The sequence below is a fragment of the Zophobas morio genome, unplaced genomic scaffold (genome assembly GCF_036711695.1).
Source record: "Zophobas morio isolate AGI-343-1 ecotype UQ-CSIRO unplaced genomic scaffold, CSIRO_AGI_Zmor_V1 ptg000038l, whole genome shotgun sequence".
In the NCBI taxonomy this organism is placed as follows: Eukaryota; Metazoa; Arthropoda; class Insecta; order Coleoptera; family Tenebrionidae; genus Zophobas; species Zophobas morio.
This window is the reverse complement of record NW_026972143.1, coordinates 1349881-1367772: the sequence shown is the minus strand read 5'-3', so window position 1 is coordinate 1367772 and position 17892 is coordinate 1349881. Positions and strand designations below refer to the sequence as shown.

The following is a 17892-nucleotide window of genomic DNA, read 5'->3' as shown; positions in this document are numbered from 1 at the left end:
GCGGTTAGTACCTGCTAAGACAAGACTGATTTTGGCCAATGACATACCTTCCAAGAAAAGAGAGGGTGGGTGGGCGGGGCTACTACCTGCTAAGAAAAGACTGATATTGGCAAATGGCCTACTTGTGTTTGTCTACATAATTCACCTCTTTTTTTAATAAAGTTCCATATACATTTTTAGAGATTCTTGTTGGATTTTTTTTTCGAAATTCAGTAACGTATCATGATGCCATATTTTGTGAAACATTAATTTAGTTTTTATGTCAAGACGCCTATGATGCATTTATTCGTAAACACAAATCTAGTTACTTCATGCTAAAATTTATGTCAACAAGTTTGACAGTTTTTGTAAATTTTGTCAATGCAAGTACGATAATATTTAAATTTGAACATTAAATATCTTTTATACCAAAACAATAATAAAAAAGATATTGTAAGTATTAAATGATTAATCTTTGAAAATGTTGCAACATGATACATGAATGAGTTATATATATGTATAGTTATATGTATATAAAAAATTATACACAGGTGTCCCAGTTAAAACTGCACGGCCTTATATCTTGAGAATGTATAGAGATATTGAAATTATGTATACGCCATTGTTTTTAGCTTGAAACAGAAATGTTAATTCCGTACATTACAAATATGTTGCAATTTGTTCGTATTGTTTATATGTATATCCAAAATAGCACTGAAAATATCGTCAGTGTTCCCAAATTGTCAGGAAAGTTAGGTATGAAATTTCTGGCATAACCGAGCATATTTACCTTAGTTTCTATTTTACTTCCCGAGTGTAAGCGAAGGAAATGTTGTAATCGAGCCCGTCGACCGACTTCCTACTTTTACGTTTTCTCGACCTTTCATGACCCGTAAATATCGAAAATATGATGAGTCTATACTTGTGATTTATCATTCCATTCATATTTTTTTAATTTGCTTATACAGGGAGACTCAAAAAAATTAATGAATGCGTGATTTATATTTTTGATTTAATCAGGAACTACAAAACCGAATGTTTTGAGATCTTGGAGATGTTTTAAAGTTATGATACGCTTGGTAATTTTTTTATCTAAAATGTATTTGCTCATTCCTCCTAAAAAATTGACGAATAAATTCCACGTAAAATGTGCAGAATGTGATGAGTTTTTACTTGTGATTTACCACTGAACTCAACTTTTTTAGATTTGCGTAACGCGGTAGCACAAAAAAAATAATGAATAAATCAATTTATTTTATTAATTAAATCAGAAACACTCCATTTTCCGAGAAAAATTTGGCAATGCATTACTGTTATTTTCCAATTTCCATTTTACACTAAATAAAATTAGTTAGTGAAATACTGGGGCTAAATTTAGCTTTTTTCTAATCTTATGAGCAAGCAGTAGCCCCGCCCACCCACCCCTTCTTCGTTCTAGTGACGACTCTTAATATTGTTCAGTCCTATCTTAGCAAATTTTAGCCCCGCCCACCCACCCTTTTTTTTCTTAGAAGATATATCATCTACCAAAATCAATCTTATCTTAACAAGTACTAGCCCCGCCCACCCGCCCCCTATTTTCTTAGAGGGTATGTGGTTTGCTACAATCAGTTTTATCTTAGGAAGTACTAGCCCCACCCACCCTTTTTTTTCTTAGAAGATATATCATCTACCAAAATCAATCTTATCTTAACAAGTACTAGCCCCGCCCACCCGCCCTCTATTTTCTTAGAGGGTATGTGATTTGCCACAATCAGTTTTATCTTAGGAAGTAATAGCCCCTCCCACCCAACCTTTATTTTCTTAGAGGATATTATCTACTACTATTAGCCCCGCCTACACACATTTGGACTAGAGAAAGTGGATTGCTGAAATGGAGGCAGGGTGGGTGGGCGGGGTGAATTATATGTTCTTTGATAAAGTGAGAATGGGAACTAATATAACGTAGACTGTTAAAAAAACCGTTAATCGTAATTTTTTTATAATACTACTTATTTGCTATAACATTTATTTCTTATTTCTAAAGAAAAACAAAATGGAGAACGGGTGGGTGGGCGGGGCTAAGTTTAACTTTTTCATACAGAATCTCATATAAGCAAGCAATAGCCCCGCCCACCCACCCCCTCTTAATTCCAGTGATTACCCTTAATATTATTCATTTACCAAAATCAATTTTTTTAAACACACTGTACAAATATTTCAAAAACAAAAATATATTTTAAAAAGCAAAAGACACCGTATCCCAAAATGTTTCTTTGAATCTATTTTATCACATTTTTGAAGAATGACGTCATCAAGTTTCAAGAGAAGATGAATTTTAGTTAATTGTCTATCATTTATGAATCGATACTACTGTCATTCAAAAACTTCGAAAACTTCTATTATCTAAATTTCTGAAATAAGCTAGAAAATGTAATTGTCTATTCTTATGTGTTTCAGGACAACCTGTATAAGTAAACTTCCAAACAAAAATGTATCATTAAATTGCACATCAATATAACGCTATGTTCCAAATTTAAAGTAAAGATTTGCTTGAAAGGAAATTCGGAAAGCAAAAAAATTAAATTAAATATACCGGTGTAAAAATTGACACTGCCCGAACAGAAAAACAAATTTAAAATAATTTTAAAAAGCCAGGAAATGTCAAACCCCTGATTTTTTTACAAAACTCTGGATGTCGAAGATACAAAATAAAAGCGAATTCATAAACTACACGTATAGTTATTATGATATAAAATTTAAATACGATTTACTTCCCAAAATTATTGGTAGCCATGATCAGATCAGGCATTTTGTTTAATCGTTTAGTGTTTTAACATCTACAGCATCTGCACAACATTACTAAAATATATCTAAGATTTCACAACAATCAGTCCAATAGTTTTGGGGATTATCCATCTAATAATAATTGACAACAGACATACTCAAAGGGTTGAAATGTCGAGATAAGATAAACTCGAAAATAATCTAATTACTTTATATTTAGAACACCGAAAAAGCAGTCTGTAAAAATAAACATTTTAAATGACGCCCGCAATAGAATAAAAGCGCGTGAGTAAATACAACATTCAACTATGACAAGCAGATATGACGCCCGTGTGCCTCAGGAACATTACCATAAATACTCCCCTGAATTCTAACTTAAGCCAAATTAATTTGTGTCTCTATCAGTGCAAGGTTATTAACTTCAGCCAATTAATTCGCGGAGAACGCTTGACAATGACGAGAAAAAGCGGTACCGAGAAATGGTCACAAGTACTTGTGGTTTTCATTGGTAAGGAAAAAAATTACGATTTGAAACATTTATTATTATTATTATTTTGTAATATAGCAACCATTGCTGTTTTCTCTAATGGTCTTCACATTGGATGGCCGGCGCCTTCTTTACCGCAGCTCTTCTCCAACGAGTACCCTTTTGAGGTGTCAGCAGAACAAGGCTCTTATATTACCATAATCGGGAGTTTGGGCGCCTTCTTTGGAAGTTTCATCGGAAATTTTTATTTTGGACAAAATCGGACGTCGACGCTGCATCCTCTTGAGCGCTTTTCCCCAAATCATCTCTTTCCTCTTAATTATATTGTCGTACCAACTCATGGAACTCTTGTACGTTGGTCGTTTTATTGGAGGAGTAGGAGACGGAATGGTTAACACCATAGTACTACTCTACATAGGTGAAATAGCGGAACCTTCCATCAGAGGAATACTAGGTACCATGGCCGGAATCGCCTACTACTCCGGAATACTATGCTCCAACATCATCGGGTCGTACCTAACTATACGAACAACCGCTGCAATTTTCATCGCATTTCCACTAACCTTCATCGTACTATTCTGGAAGATGCCCGAAAGCCCGTACTACCTCCTCATGAAGCAAAAAGACGAACAAGCCGAACACGTACTAAAATTCTTGAGACGAAAATCAAACGTAGATGAAGAACTGACGAAACTGAAAGCGGATGTTAATCGCCAGATGTCGGAAAGTGGTACCTTCAAAGATGTTTTCACTATCGACTCGAACAGAAGAGCTTTCTTCATCATGCTGGGTGCCAGATTTTTCCAGTTAACCACTGGGGTCAGCGCGATGAATTTCTACATCCAGATTCTCCTAAAAGAGGCCACTCAAAGTATAGCACCGCACATCGGGGCTTCGATCGTTCTTCTGATTCAGCTCATCATGACTGTGTTAAACATGTTCATTATTGATAAGTGGGGTCGCAAACCTCTTCTTCTCTTCTCTGTGATAGGTTGCTTTGTGGATTTGGTGCTCCAAGTGGTTTTCTTCGTACTTAAAGAACACTCCAGTGTTGATACTTCGGTGGTTGATTGGTTCCCGCTCATGATGATGATGGTACTAATTTTTTTGTATTCGTTGGGGTTGGGGTCGGTTGTTACTGTTTTGCAAAGTGAGATGTTTTCGGCTAGTATTAAAGCGAAACTGACTTGTTTGGTAACCGGGTTGTACTCGTTGATGATGCTAGGGATTACGAAGTACTACCAAGCCACAGCTGATGGGTTTGGATTGACTGTACCGTTTTCGAGTTTTATGATATTCACTTTAGTCGGAATTTTGTTCTTTTATTATCTTGTTCCTGAGACTAAAGGGAAGACGTTGGAGCAGATCCAGCAGAAGTTAAAAGGGAATCGGAAATTTGTAGCCATAAACACTACTCAAGAAAAATTTAAGACGACGTCATCAGTTTTTCGAGGGGGTGAATAAAGCTAAAATACTAAACTAAACTGTAAATTTTAAACTATGTTGTCCCAGACGTCTGTATTTCTGTTTGATGTTTTGAATTTTGTGTAAATATTTATATTTACTTATAGATAAACTGTACAATGCTAAAGTTTTATTAAAACTAATTTAAATGTAATAAAATATAATACATAAATAAATACATTGAAATTATGTCAAACGAAATAATTCTTTTTAATAACGACTTTTAATCTGTGCCAACTACAACAATCAATTGATGACGCCACCAATCATCGAGACTATTGCAATAAATATTCGCGTTAAATATCACTTAAGCTATATTAATTTGTGCCTCTATCGCTGCAAGTTCACTGAAACTTCACCCAGTTTATTCGCTAAAAACGTATGACAACGCCTTCTTCCAAAAACAACAACAGTACGAACAAAGGCAAAAAATGGCCCCAAATTCTCGTTGTTTTGATCGGTAAGAAAAAAATTAAAGTCGTGAAAAAATAATATATTTTTTTTGTATTAGCGACTATTGCTACATTCACTGCCGGACTTCACGTAGGATGGCCAGCGGCCTCTTTACCACAACTCCTCTCCGACGAGTACCCTTTTGACGTCTCAGCAGAGGAAGGTTCCTATATAACCATAATCGGAAATTTGGGAGCTTTCTTCGGTAGTTTCATCGGAAACTTTATCCTGGATAAACTCGGACGTCGACGTTGCATCATCCTCGTAGCTCTTCCACAAACAATCTCCTTCCTGTCGTTTATATTGTCGTACCACGTTATGGAACTCTTGTACGTGGGTCGATTTGTAGGAGGATTGGGAGAGGGAATGGTTAGTACCATGACACTAATCTACGTGGCCGAAATAGCAGAACCTTGCATTAGAGGTATCTTGGCCATCATGGCCGGAATTGCGTGGTACTCCGGAGTACTATTCGCAAACATCATCGGGTCGTACGTGACAATACGAACCACCGCTTCAATTTCCATCGCAATCCCGGTACTCTTCGTTGTGTTATCGTGGAAAATCCCCGAAAGCCCGTACTACCACCTCATGAAGAAAGAAGACGAAAAAGCCGAACGCGTGTTGAGGTTCTTACGACGCAAAAGCAACGTGAGTGAAGAACTGACGACGATGAAAGCAGACGTCGAGCGTCAGATGTCGGAAACTGGTACTTTTAGAGACATTTTCGCAATCGCCGCAAATAGAAAAGCTTTATTTATAACTGTCGTTGCGCGATTCTTTCAGTTATCCACTGGAGTTGCCGCAATGAACTTCTACATCCAGATTCTTCTAAAGGAGGCCACTCAAAGTATAGCACCACAAGTCGGCGCTTCCATCATTCTTTTAATCCAGCTCATCATGACAGGTTTAAACGTGTTCATTATTGATAGATGGGGGCGCAGACCTCTTCTCCTTTTCTCTGTAGTAGGCTGTTTCGTCGATTTGGTGCTCCAAACGATTTTCTTCATCCTTAAAGAACACACCAGCGTTGATACTTCGGTGGTTGATTGGTTTCCGCTGATGATGATGTTGGTACTCATTTTTCTGTATTCGTTGGGTTTGGGATCAGTCGTTAGTGTTTTGACGAGTGAGATGTTTTCGGCTAGTATTAAAGCGAAGTTGATTTGTGTCGTGAACGGGTCGTACTCTTTGATGACTTTGTCGTTTACTAAGTACTACCAAGCGACGGCTGACGGGTTTGGATTGACCGTGCCTTATTCGAGTTTCGTGGTGTTGACTTTTATCGGAATTTTGTTCTTCTACTATCTTGTGCCTGAGACTAAGGGGAAGACGTTGGAGCAGATTCAGCAGAGGTTAAAAGTGGGTCGGAAAGAGACGAAGGTAACAAACGTGGTGTAAATATTAGTACTTTATTTATTTGTAGAAATAACGACACTCCTTACAAGTGGAGGCATAGTTTTGAGAATGTCTAAAAACTCAACACGGATTCATAAACAAGTGTAGGTGTAACATTGAAAAAACCTGTGAAAATTAATCGTTCCAATAACAACTTTTAATCTGTGCCAGCCACAAAAATCACAATAAATGTTGGCATTAAAAATTAAAGGCTACGTCATTTGCTAAAATCAGTCTTATTTTAGCAGGTACTAGCCCCGCCCACCCGCCCTCTCTTCTCTTAGAGGGTGTATCATTTGCCAAAATCAGTCTTATCTTGACAACTTCTAGCTACTTTTTTATTTTTGTTTGAAAATTTTCCAGTTATATTTTCAAAAATCACGAAAATCTTCTTGTCTATGATTAACTGATTATCTAATAAAGATTGTTATATAAAGACAATAAATAACTATTCTTTTTTTATATATTTTTTTCATACCTTTATTTCATTTTTGTTATTTTTTCTGCTTTTTGTCTTCCTGTTTTTATTTTATTTTACATATTAAAAAATGTAATTTAAAATTTAGAAAAATTCGACCAACATTAATTTTTGCTTCTCATGTTACTTCGTTAAGACTTACTTCCAACGATTTTTTTCTTCTTAAGAAAAATACTTTCTGAGTTGAAAATATTTTCTGTACTTTCTTCAGGTAGAAACAAAATTTAGAAAGCATTGTTCTTAATATAAAAGTGAATTAAATTATTATTTTAATCAAAATTAAAAATCTTGTCTCAAGTTTTATGATTATTCTGAAATGATAATAAAATAATATATTACATATACACAGGGTGAGTCACTACGCGCGTGGTCCCCAATATCTTGTTAGAAATACAAGAAAAGATCAAAATTCAAAGTTAAATGGTTCTTTAAGAACTATACTTTAAAATTATTTTTAACTATACAGAGTGTCATGTTTTTAAGGGTAATATACAATTTAGCAATCGGTCTTATTCTAGCAGGTACTAGCTCTCACTTTTCTTAGAGGGTATGTCATCTGCCAAAATCAGTTTTAACTTAGTAGGTATTATCCCCGCCCACCCACCCTCTCTTTTCTTAAAGGATACGTCATCTGCCAAAATCAGTTTTATCTTAGTAGGTACTATCCTCGCCCACCCACCCTCTGTTCTCTTAGAGGGTACATCATTTGCCAAAATCGGTCTTATTTTAGCAGCTACTAAGAGAAGAGAGCGCGGGTGGGCTGGGCTAATACTTGCTAAGATAAAACTAATTTTGGCAAATGAGAAATCCTCTAACAATAGAGAGGGTGGGTGGGCGGGGTTAGTACCTGCTAAGATAAGACTGATTTTGGCACATGAGAAATCCTCTAAAAATAGAGAGGGTGGGTGGGCGGGGTTAGTACTTACTAAGATAAGACGAATTTTGGCAGCTACTAGCCCCGCCCACCCACTCTCTTTATTCATAGAGTGTATGTCATTTGCCAAAATCACTCTTACCTTAGCAGGTACTAGCCCCGCCCACCCGCCCTCTTTTCTCTTAGAGGGTATATCATTTGCCAAAATCAGTCTTATCTTGACAACTACTACTACTTTTTTATTTTTGTTTAAAATTTTTTAGTTATATTTTCAAAAATCATGAAAATCTTGTCTGCGATTAACTGATTATCTAATAAAGATTATTATATAAAGACAATAAAAAACAATTCTTTTTTTTTATATATTTTTGTCATACCTTTATTTCATTTTTGTTATTTTTTCTGCTTTTTGTCTTCCCGTTTGTACTTTATTTTTCATATTAAAAAATGTAGTTTAAGTAAAATCTAGAAAAATTCGACCAATATTAATTTTTGCTTGTCATGTTACTTCGTTAAGATTTACTTCCAAGGATTTTTTTCTTCTCAAGAAAAATACTTTCTGAGTTTAAAATATTTTCTGTGCCTTCTTCAGGTAGAAACAAAATTTACAAAGCATTGTTCTTAATATAAAAATGAATTAAATTATTATTTTAATCAAAATTAAAAATCTTCTCTCAATTTTTATGAATATTCTGAATTGATAATAAAATAATAGATTACATATACAGGGTGAGTCACTAAGCGCGTGGTCCCCAATATCTTATTAGAAATAGAAGAAAAGATCAAAATTCAAAGTTAAATGGTTCTTTAAGGACTATACTTTAAAATTATTTTTAACTATACAGAGTGTCATGTTTTTAAGGGTAATACACAATTTAGCAATCGGTCTTATTCTAGTGGGTATTAGCCCTCACTTTTCCTAGAGGATATGTCATCTGCGAAAATCAGTTTTATCTTAGTAGGTACTATCCCCGCCCACCCACCCTCTCTTTTTTTATAAAGTATGTCATTAGCCAAAATCACTCTTATCTTAGCAGGTACTAGCCCCGCCCACCCACCCTCTCTTTTCTTAAAGGATACGTCATCTGCCAAAATCAGTTTTATCTGAGTAGGTACTATCCCCACCCACCGACCCTCTCTTCTCTTAAAGGGTACCTCATTTGCCAAAATCGGTCTTGTTTTAGCAGCTACTAAGAGAAGAGAGGGCGGGTGGGCTGGGCTAATACTTGCTAAGATAAAACTAATTTTGGCAAATGAGAAATCCTCTAACAATAGAGAGGGTGGGTGGGCGAGGTTAGTACTTACGTAAGACGGATTTAGGCAGATACTAGCCCCGCCCACCCACTCTTTGTATTAATAGAGTGTATGTCATTTGCCAAAATCACTCTTACCTTAGCAGGTACTAGCCCCTAATAAAATAATATATTACATATACAGGGTGAGTCACTAAGCGCGTGGTTCCCAATATCTTATTAGAAATAGAAGAAAAGATCAAAGTTCAAACTTGAATGGTTCTTTAAGGACTATACTTTAAGATTATTTTTAACTAGTGCTAGACCTCATTTTTCTTACAGGGTATCTCATTTGCCGAAATCACTCTTATCTTAGCAGGTACTAGCCCCGCCCACCCACCCTCTCTCTTTTTAGAGGATATGTGATTTGCCAAAGTCAGTCTTATCTTAGAAGTTACTCGCCTCGCCCACCCACCCCCCCCTTTTCTTAGAGGATATGTCATTGCCAAAATTAGTTTTATCTTAGCAAGTATTGATGACAGACTTTTACAAAAACTTAATTTTAATTGTTATACTTGACAGATGCTTTAAAAGATGTTATTGAAGAAAAAAAAATTTGGACATTTTATATTTACTTACGTGTTTCAATTCTTCTGGAGGCGTCATTTAAAATATTTTAAAAGAGAAAATTACCTAAAGTGATTATCAGAGTTAGGCACAGCCGAAGTGATGGGGAATCAATCAGACAAATATTAAAAACGACGGCGCGACGTCAGGCGATAAATTTGGCTGGCCGACTGTGCAGTTTCAATCTCAGTGGCGTTTGATACAATTCAGGGTTTATCTGATCAAGATCATCACAAAAATTGTGCTGTTGAACAGTCATTTTTAATTTTTGAAGCATTTTAAAATCTAGGAAAACTCGTATAACTGAGGAAAACGTAGAAAAAGTGGTAATTGTTACTAAGAATTCGTACGGCAATGAGTATCACTTCCGGGATGCCGAAGTCTGGTGATTAGAAATTATATTCCGCCCTTAGATGGCAAGATGACGTATGAATATTTTAAACGAATAGATAAAATTTTATTAAAAATTATTCGAAAATCCCAAAATGATTATTAGTTAATATTTTATTAAAAAAAAAACAATGTACATTATGTAATTTATTAAAATAAATATTTAGTTGACGTCTTCAGACGAACAGAAGCACGCAAGTAAATAATATGAAACGTCCTAAATAATTTTTTCAATATTAATGTTATCTTTGTCAACTATAACAATTAAGTTATGACGCTAATACACCTCACAAGTATTACAATAAAAGTTCGCGCCAAATCTCACTTAAGCTACATTATTTGTGTCGCTATCAGTGCAAGTTTAGTAAATTCAGTCAACTGAATCCGCTGATAAAAGTACGACAATGACTTTTTCTAAAGATACCAACAATAGAAGCAACAGCGGCGGAAAAAAATGGCCACAAATTCTGGTTGTTTTCGTTGGTAAGCAGAAAATTAACGTCCCGAAACAATTATTATTAATTTTTTGTAAATATTAGCTGCTATTGCGACTTTCGCTAACGGTCTTCACGTCGGATGGCCCGCGCCCTCGCTACCACAACTCTTCTCCGACGAGTTCCCTTTCGACGTCTCAGCCGAAGAAGGTTCCTACATTACAATAATCGGAAATCTGGGGGCTTTCTTTGGAAGCTTCATCGGAAACTTTATCCTGGACAAAATTGGCCGCCGGCGCTCCATCATCCTGATAGCTCTTCCCCAAATAACCTGCTTCCTGTCAATTATATTGTCGTACCAAGTCATGGAGCTGTTGTATGTGGGTAGATTTCTAGGAGGATTGGGAGAAGGAATGGTTAGTACCATCACACTGCTTTACGTGGCCGAAATAGCAGAACCTTCCATCCGTGGTACTCTGGCTGTCATGACCACAATCGCCTGGTACTCGGGCGTACTCTTCGCAAATATCATAGGGTCGTACCTAAGCATACGAACCACCGCTTCAATTGCCATCGCGATTCCAATACTCTTCGTTGTGTTATCGTGGAAGATACCCGAAAGCCCGTACTACCACCTCATGAAGAAAGACGAAGAAAAAGCCGAGCGCGTATTGAAGTTTTTACGACGAAAAACCAACGTGAGTGAAGAACTGACGAAGCTTAAAGCAGACGTAGAACGTCAAATGTCGGAAACTGGTACCTTCAGAGATATTTTTGCTATTGACTCAAACAAAAGAGCTTTCCTTGTGACGGTGGTAGCTAGATTCTTCCAGTTATGTACCGGAGTTGCCGCAATGAACTTCTACCTCCAGATTCTCCTAAAAGAAGCCACTCAAAGTATAGCACCACAAATCGGTGCTTCAATAGTTCTTCTAATCCAACTCGTCATGACAGTTATAAGTGTCTTCATTATAGATAGGTGGGGACGCAGACCTCTTCTTCTTTTCTCTATAATCGGTTGCTTTATCGATTTAGTGTTCCAAATGATTTTCTTCATCCTTAAAGAACACACCAGTGTTGATACTTCGGTGGCTGATTGGTTCCCACTGATGATGATGTTAGTACTCATTTTTCTGTATTCGATAGGTCTAGGGTCAGTCGTTAGTGTCCTGACGAGTGAGATATTTTCTGCCAGTATTAAAGCTAAGTTGATTTGTTTGGTGAATGGGTCGTACTCCTTGATGACCTTGGCGTTTACGAAGTACTACCAAGCGACGGCTGACGGATTTGGATTGACCGTACCTTTTTCGAGTTTCATGGTGTTGACTTTTTTCGGTGTTTTGTTCTTTTATTATTATGTCCCTGAGACCAAAGGGAAGACGTTGGAGCAGATTCAGCAGAGGTTAAAAAGGGGCCGAAAAGAGAAGAAAGCGAAAAACGTGATCTAGATTTTAATGCTATACTCTTTTTAATTAACTGTAGAAATAAATACTTCCCTCACCCATAAAGTACAACTTGTCAAATCCAGCTCTTTCGAAAAATTAAAAGATTTGATTTTGCGAATCGTATTGATTTTTTATGAGAACCATTATAAGAAGTTAAAATAAAAATATGGATTCAGTGATAACACACAAGTGTAGACTCACTATACTTCGCACATTTAAGGATAACGTTAACATTATAAATTTTGGTTAGCGTTTTACCAAAATACAAAATTTGACTACTTTCGAAAATCATCTGTTTAATAAAAATCGGGACGGCAGACTGACAGACAGACGGACTGACAGACGGAAACGGGAGACTTATTTCTTCGTACTCCAGCGGTCATGAAAGTCGATAAAACCTAAAAGTAGAGGGTTGGCCAACGGACTCAATTAACGTAACTTAAAGTATTTAAAGAGAGAAATTGGCAACCGACAATGTTATAAATAATCATTTGAAATGACGTCGTCAGCCCACGTAAACATAACATGTTCACAGTTATTATTTTTCAATAGCGATTTTAAACCTGTGTCAACTAGTTTAACAATCAAGTTCTGACGCTAAAATACACCAAGTGCGGTACCATAAATATTTGTGTTAAATCTTACTTAAGCTACATTAACTTGTGCCACTATCAGTGCAAGTTCACTCAGTCTAATTCCTTGATAAGGTACGACAATGACATCCACCAAAGACAGCAACAGTGTGAACAATAATAGTGGCAAAAAATGGTCACAAATTCTCGTCGTTGTCATTGGTAAGAATAAATTAACATCGAAAAATCACAAATTTATTTTTTTTAAATTCTAGCAACCATTGCTACTTTCACCACCGGTCTTCACGTAGGATGGCCGGCGCCCTCATTACCTCAACTATTTTCCGATGAGTACCCTTTCGACGTTTCGGCAGAAGAAGGCTCCTACATAACTATAATCGGAAGCTTGGGGGCCTTCTTTGGAAGTTTCGTCGGACACTTTATCCTGGACAAAATCGGACGTCGACGATGCATTCTTCTGATAGGTCTTCCTCAAATAATCTGTTTCCTGTCAATTATAATGTCGTACCAAGTCATGGAACTTTTGTATGTGGGTCGCTTCCTGGGTGGATTAGGAGAGGGAATGGTTAGTACCATTATTCTTCTCTACGTGGGCGAAATAGCAGAACCTTCGATCAGAGGGATTCTGGGTGTCATCACCGGAATCGCGTGGTACTCGGGTATACTCTTCGCAAACATCGTAGGATCCTACTTAACCATACGTACCACAGCGTCAATTTTCATCGCGTTTCCGGTACTCTTCATCATTCTATTTTGGAGGATGCCCGAAAGCCCGTACTACCTCCTCATGAAGAACGAAGACGATAAAGCCGAACACGCATTAAAGTTTTTACGACGAAAATCAAACGTGGTTGAAGAACTGACGAAACTGAAGGCAGACGTAAATCGACAGATGTCCGAAACTGGTACTTTCAAAGACATTTTCGCTATCGACTCAAACAGGAAAGCTTTCTTGGTAACGATAGGTGCCAGATTTTTCCAGTTAGCAACTGGAGTCGCTGCGATGAATTTCTACCTTCAGATTCTCCTAAAAGAAGCCACTCAGAGTATAGCACCACAAATCGGTGCTTCCATAGTTCTTCTAATCCAGCTCGTCATGACGGTTATCAGTGTCTTCATTATAGATAGGTGGGGTCGCAAACCCCTTCTTCTCTTGTCTATCACAGGCTGTTTTGTCAATTTGTCGTTCCAAACGATTTTCTTCATCCTCAAAGAACACACCAGTGTTGATACTTCAGTTGTTGACTGGTTCCCGTTGATGATGATGATGTTAAATATTTCTTTGTTTTCGTTAGGGTTAGGATCAGGTGTTAGTGTTTTAACAACCGAGATGTTTTCGGCTAGTATTAAAGCGAAACTGATTTGTTTGGTGAACGGGTCGTACGCTTTGATGACTTTGTCGTTTACTAAGTACTACCAAGCGACGGCTGATGGGTTTGGATTGACCATGCCGTTTTCGAGTTTCGTGGTGTTGTCTTTCGTCGGAGTGTTATTCTTTTATTACCTCGTACCTGAGACTAAAGGGAAGACGTTGGAGCAGATTCAGCAGAGGTTAAAAGGGGGTCGGAAGGAGAAGAAGGTCAAAAATTTGGTCTAGATTTTAATTTTTTTTTTATATTTACAGAAATAAATACTATTAAATGAAAAAATTGTTTAAATAGTGTCAACTATGACAATCAGTTACGTCAGAGCACCCAAAATGTTTCCATACGTTATGTTAAATCTCACTTAAGCCACACAAATTGTACTACTATCAGCACGAATTTACGAACTTCACCCAGTTTAATTCGGTGATAACACATGACAATGACTTCGTCCAAAACTAGCAACAGTGCGAACACTAGCGGAGGAGAAAAATGGCCACAAATTCTTGTCGCTTTTGTTGGTAAGAACAAAATTAACCTCGACAACCAAAAAATTATTTTTTTGTGTATTAGCAACCATTGCTGTCTTTGCCACGGGTCTACACGTAGGATGGCCAGCCCCTTCTTTACCACAACTCTTCTCCGACGAGTACCCTTTTGACGTCTCAGCAGAGGAAGGTTCCTATATAACCATAATCGGAAATTTGGGAGCCTTCTTTGGAAGTTTCGTCGGAAACTTTATCTTGGACAAAATCGGACGCCGACTGTGCATCATACTGATCGCTTTGCCACAAATAATTTCCTTTCTGTCAATGATATTGTCGTACCAAGTCATGGCTAGTCATGGAATTGTTATATGTGGGTCGCTTTCTAGGGGGATTAGGAGAAGGAATGGTTAATACCATCATACTCATGTACCTAGGCGAAATTGCAGACCCGTCCGTCAGAGGGGTTCTGGGTATAATGACCGGAATCGCGTGGTACTCGGGTATATTATTCGCAAACCTCATCGGGTCGTACTTAACCATACGAACAACCGCTGCAATTTTCACCATCATTCCGGTACTCTTCATTGTACTATTTTGGAAGATGCCCGAAAGCCCGTACTACCTCCTCATGAAGAAAAAGGACGAAGAAGCCGAACGCGTGTTGAAGTTTTTGCTACGAAAACCAAACGTGAGTGAGGAACTGACGCATCTGCAAGCAGACGTGGATCGCCAGATGTCGGAAACTGGTACCTTCAAAGATATCTTCGTTATCGACTCAAACAGAAAAGCGTTCTTCTTAACGGTAGGTGCTAGATTCTTCCAACTAACTACTGGAGTTGGGGCGATGAGTTTCTACATCCAGATTCTTCTAAAAGAAGCGACTCAAAGTATAGCACCACACGTCGGTGCTTCAATCGTTCTTCTAATCCAACTCATCATAACAGTTTTAAGTGTCTTCATTATAGATAAGTGGGGTCGCAAACCTCTTCTTCTCTTTTCTGCTATAGGTTGCTTTGTTGATTTAGGGTTCCAAACGATTTTCTTCATCCTTAAGGAATATACCAGTGTTGATATGTCGGTAGCTGATTGGTTCCCGTTGATGATGATGATGGTACACATTTCGTTGTTTTCGATAGGGTTGGGGTCAGTCGTTAGTGTTTTGACAAGTGAGATGTTCTCTGCCAGTATTAAAGCGAAACTGATTTGTTTGGTGAACGGGTCGTACTCTTTGCTGAATTTGGCGATCACGAAGTACTACCAAGCGACGGCTGATGGGTTTGGCTTGACAGTGCCTTTTTCGAGTTTCACAGTGTTGACTTTTGTCGGAATTTTGTTCTTCTATTATCTTCTGCCTGAGACTAAAGGGAAGACGTTGGAGCAGATTCAACAAAGGTTAAAAGGGGGTCCGAAAGAGAAGAAAGCCAAAAGTGAGGTGTAGACTTTAAAAATGATTTTTTATTTATTGCAGAAATAAATACTGTCTAAGAATGGCTCCAAGTGTTTAGAGAGTCCTTTCCTTGTCCTGTAAAGCATGAAAGATTCGTAGGAAATGTTGGTAGTACCTTTTTAACGTTGATTGCCTGCTTTTAAATGACGGCTTTATTAGTTGTTTTATTTATTCATAGACTAAATTTCAAGGATAACGCCGCACTTTGAGCAGCCTGTAAAAGTAAACATTTTTAATTGCGGTTTCAGCAGAACGAAAGCACGTAAGTAGATAAATATAAGTTAAATAATTTTTCCAATAATGATGTTTAATCTATCTTAAGTGTGACAATAGAATATTATCATAAAAAAATTGTGTTAAAGCCTACTTAAGCTTTATTAAATTGTGCCACTAACAGAACACGTTGAAATTCGTCCAGTTTAATTCGGTGATAACAACAATTATGACAATGACTTCGTCCAAAAGTAGCAAGAGTGGGAACAAAGACGGCGAAAAATGGCCACAAATTCTCGTGGCTTTCATTGGTAAGAGCAAAATTAATATCCACAAACCGAAAATTAATTTGTGACGTATTAGCAACCATTGCTGTTTTCGCTACGGGTCTCCATGTCGGATGGTCAGCACCATCTTTACCTCAACTCTTCTCCGATGAGTACCCTTTTGACGTCTCAGCAGAGGAAGGTTCATACATAACAATAATAGGAAATTTGGGGGCCTTCTTCGGGAGTTTCATCGGAAACTTTATTCTCGACAAAATCGGGCGTCGCCTCTGCACCATCCTCATTGCTGTCCCTCAAATAATTTCCTTTTTGGCAATTATATTGTCGTACCAGATCATGGAACTATTGTATGTGGGTCGATTTATAGGAGGATTGGCAGAAGGAATGGTTAATACCATCATAATCATCTACGTGGGTGAAATAGCAGAACCGTCCATCAGAGGAATTCTGGGTGTGATGACCGGAATCGCGTGGTACTTTGGTATACTATTCGCAAACATCGTTGGGTCGTACCTATCCATACGGACGACCGCTGGAATTTTCATAGCGTTTCCGGTACTCTTCGTTGTACTGTTTTGGAGGATGCCCGAGAGCCCGTACTACCTCCTCATGAAGAAAAAAGACGAAGAAGCTGAACGCGTGTTGAAGTTTTTGCTCAGAAAATCAAACGTGAACGACGATCTGACGAAACTACAAGTTGATGTCGATCGCCAGATGTCAGAAACTGGTACTTTTAAAGATATCTTCACTATTGAATCAAACCGAAGAGCTTTCTTCGTAACGGTAGGTGCCAGATTCTTCCAACTAACCACGGGAGTTGCCGCGATGAACTTCTACATCCAGATTCTCCTAAAAGAGGCAACTCAAAGTATAGCACCTCATGTTGGTGCTTCCATCGTTCTTCTAATCCAACTCGTCATGACCGTGTTAAATGTCTTCGTTGTGGATAGGTGGGGTCGCAAACCTCTTTTCCTCGTTTCGATAATGGGCTGCTTTGTCAATTTGGTGCTGCAGATGATTTTCTTCATATTTAAAGAACACACTAGTGTTGATACTTCGGTGGTTGATTGGTTTCCGTTGGTGATGATGATGGTACTCATTTCTGTGTATTCGTTAGGTTTGGGATCGGTCGTCAGTGTTTTGACAAGTGAGATGTTTTCAGCTAGTATTAAAGCGAAATTGATTTGTATGGTGAACGGGTCGTTCTCTTTGTTGACTTTGGCGGTTACGAAGTACTACCAAGCGACGGCTGATGGGTTTGGCTTGACCGTACCTTTTTCGAGTTTTGTAGCGTTAACTTTTGTCGGAATATTGTTTTTCTATTACCTTGTGCCTGAGACTAAAGGGAAGACTTTGGAACAAATTCAGCAGAAGCTAAAAGGGGATCGGAAAGAGAAAAAACTTAAAAATGTAACGTAGATTTTAAAATTACAGATACTTTTTTATTGCAGAAATAAATACTGATAAAAAATG

General features: G+C 37.6%; 5 protein-coding genes and 2 pseudogenes across 9 annotated transcripts in view; 6 read left to right on the top strand and 1 right to left on the bottom strand.

Moving 5' to 3' along the window:
• Positions 1 to 17892, bottom strand: part of LOC135140229 (relaxin receptor 2) — a 140171-nt gene that overhangs the window by 50588 nt on the left and 71691 nt on the right. The window lies entirely within an intron of this gene.
• Positions 3199 to 4711, top strand: LOC135140231 (facilitated trehalose transporter Tret1-2 homolog; annotated as a pseudogene).
• LOC135140236 (facilitated trehalose transporter Tret1-like) lies at positions 5031 to 6811 on the top strand. Its single transcript, XM_064070709.1, has 2 exons — positions 5031 to 5156; positions 5208 to 6811. The coding sequence occupies exons 1-2, from the start codon at positions 5078 to 5080 to the stop codon at positions 6548 to 6550; spliced, it is 1422 nt and encodes a 473-aa protein (XP_063926779.1). The 5' UTR covers positions 5031 to 5077; the 3' UTR covers positions 6551 to 6811.
• Positions 10504 to 12134, top strand: LOC135140238 (facilitated trehalose transporter Tret1-like). Its single transcript, XM_064070710.1, has 2 exons — positions 10504 to 10631; positions 10688 to 12134. Exons 1-2 carry the CDS (start codon positions 10553 to 10555, stop codon positions 12028 to 12030), a joined length of 1422 nt encoding a protein of 473 aa, XP_063926780.1. The 5' UTR covers positions 10504 to 10552; the 3' UTR covers positions 12031 to 12134.
• On the top strand, positions 12528 to 14269 carry LOC135140235 (facilitated trehalose transporter Tret1-2 homolog). The gene is made up of 2 exons (XM_064070708.1): positions 12528 to 12821; positions 12875 to 14269. The coding sequence occupies exons 1-2, from the start codon at positions 12743 to 12745 to the stop codon at positions 14215 to 14217; spliced, it is 1422 nt and encodes a 473-aa protein (XP_063926778.1). The 5' UTR covers positions 12528 to 12742; the 3' UTR covers positions 14218 to 14269.
• LOC135140232 (facilitated trehalose transporter Tret1-2 homolog) lies at positions 14320 to 15911 on the top strand (annotated as a pseudogene).
• LOC135140234 (facilitated trehalose transporter Tret1-2 homolog) lies at positions 16339 to 17870 on the top strand. Its single transcript, XM_064070707.1, has 2 exons — positions 16339 to 16443; positions 16496 to 17870. Exons 1-2 carry the CDS (start codon positions 16362 to 16364, stop codon positions 17836 to 17838), a joined length of 1425 nt encoding a protein of 474 aa, XP_063926777.1. The 5' UTR covers positions 16339 to 16361; the 3' UTR covers positions 17839 to 17870.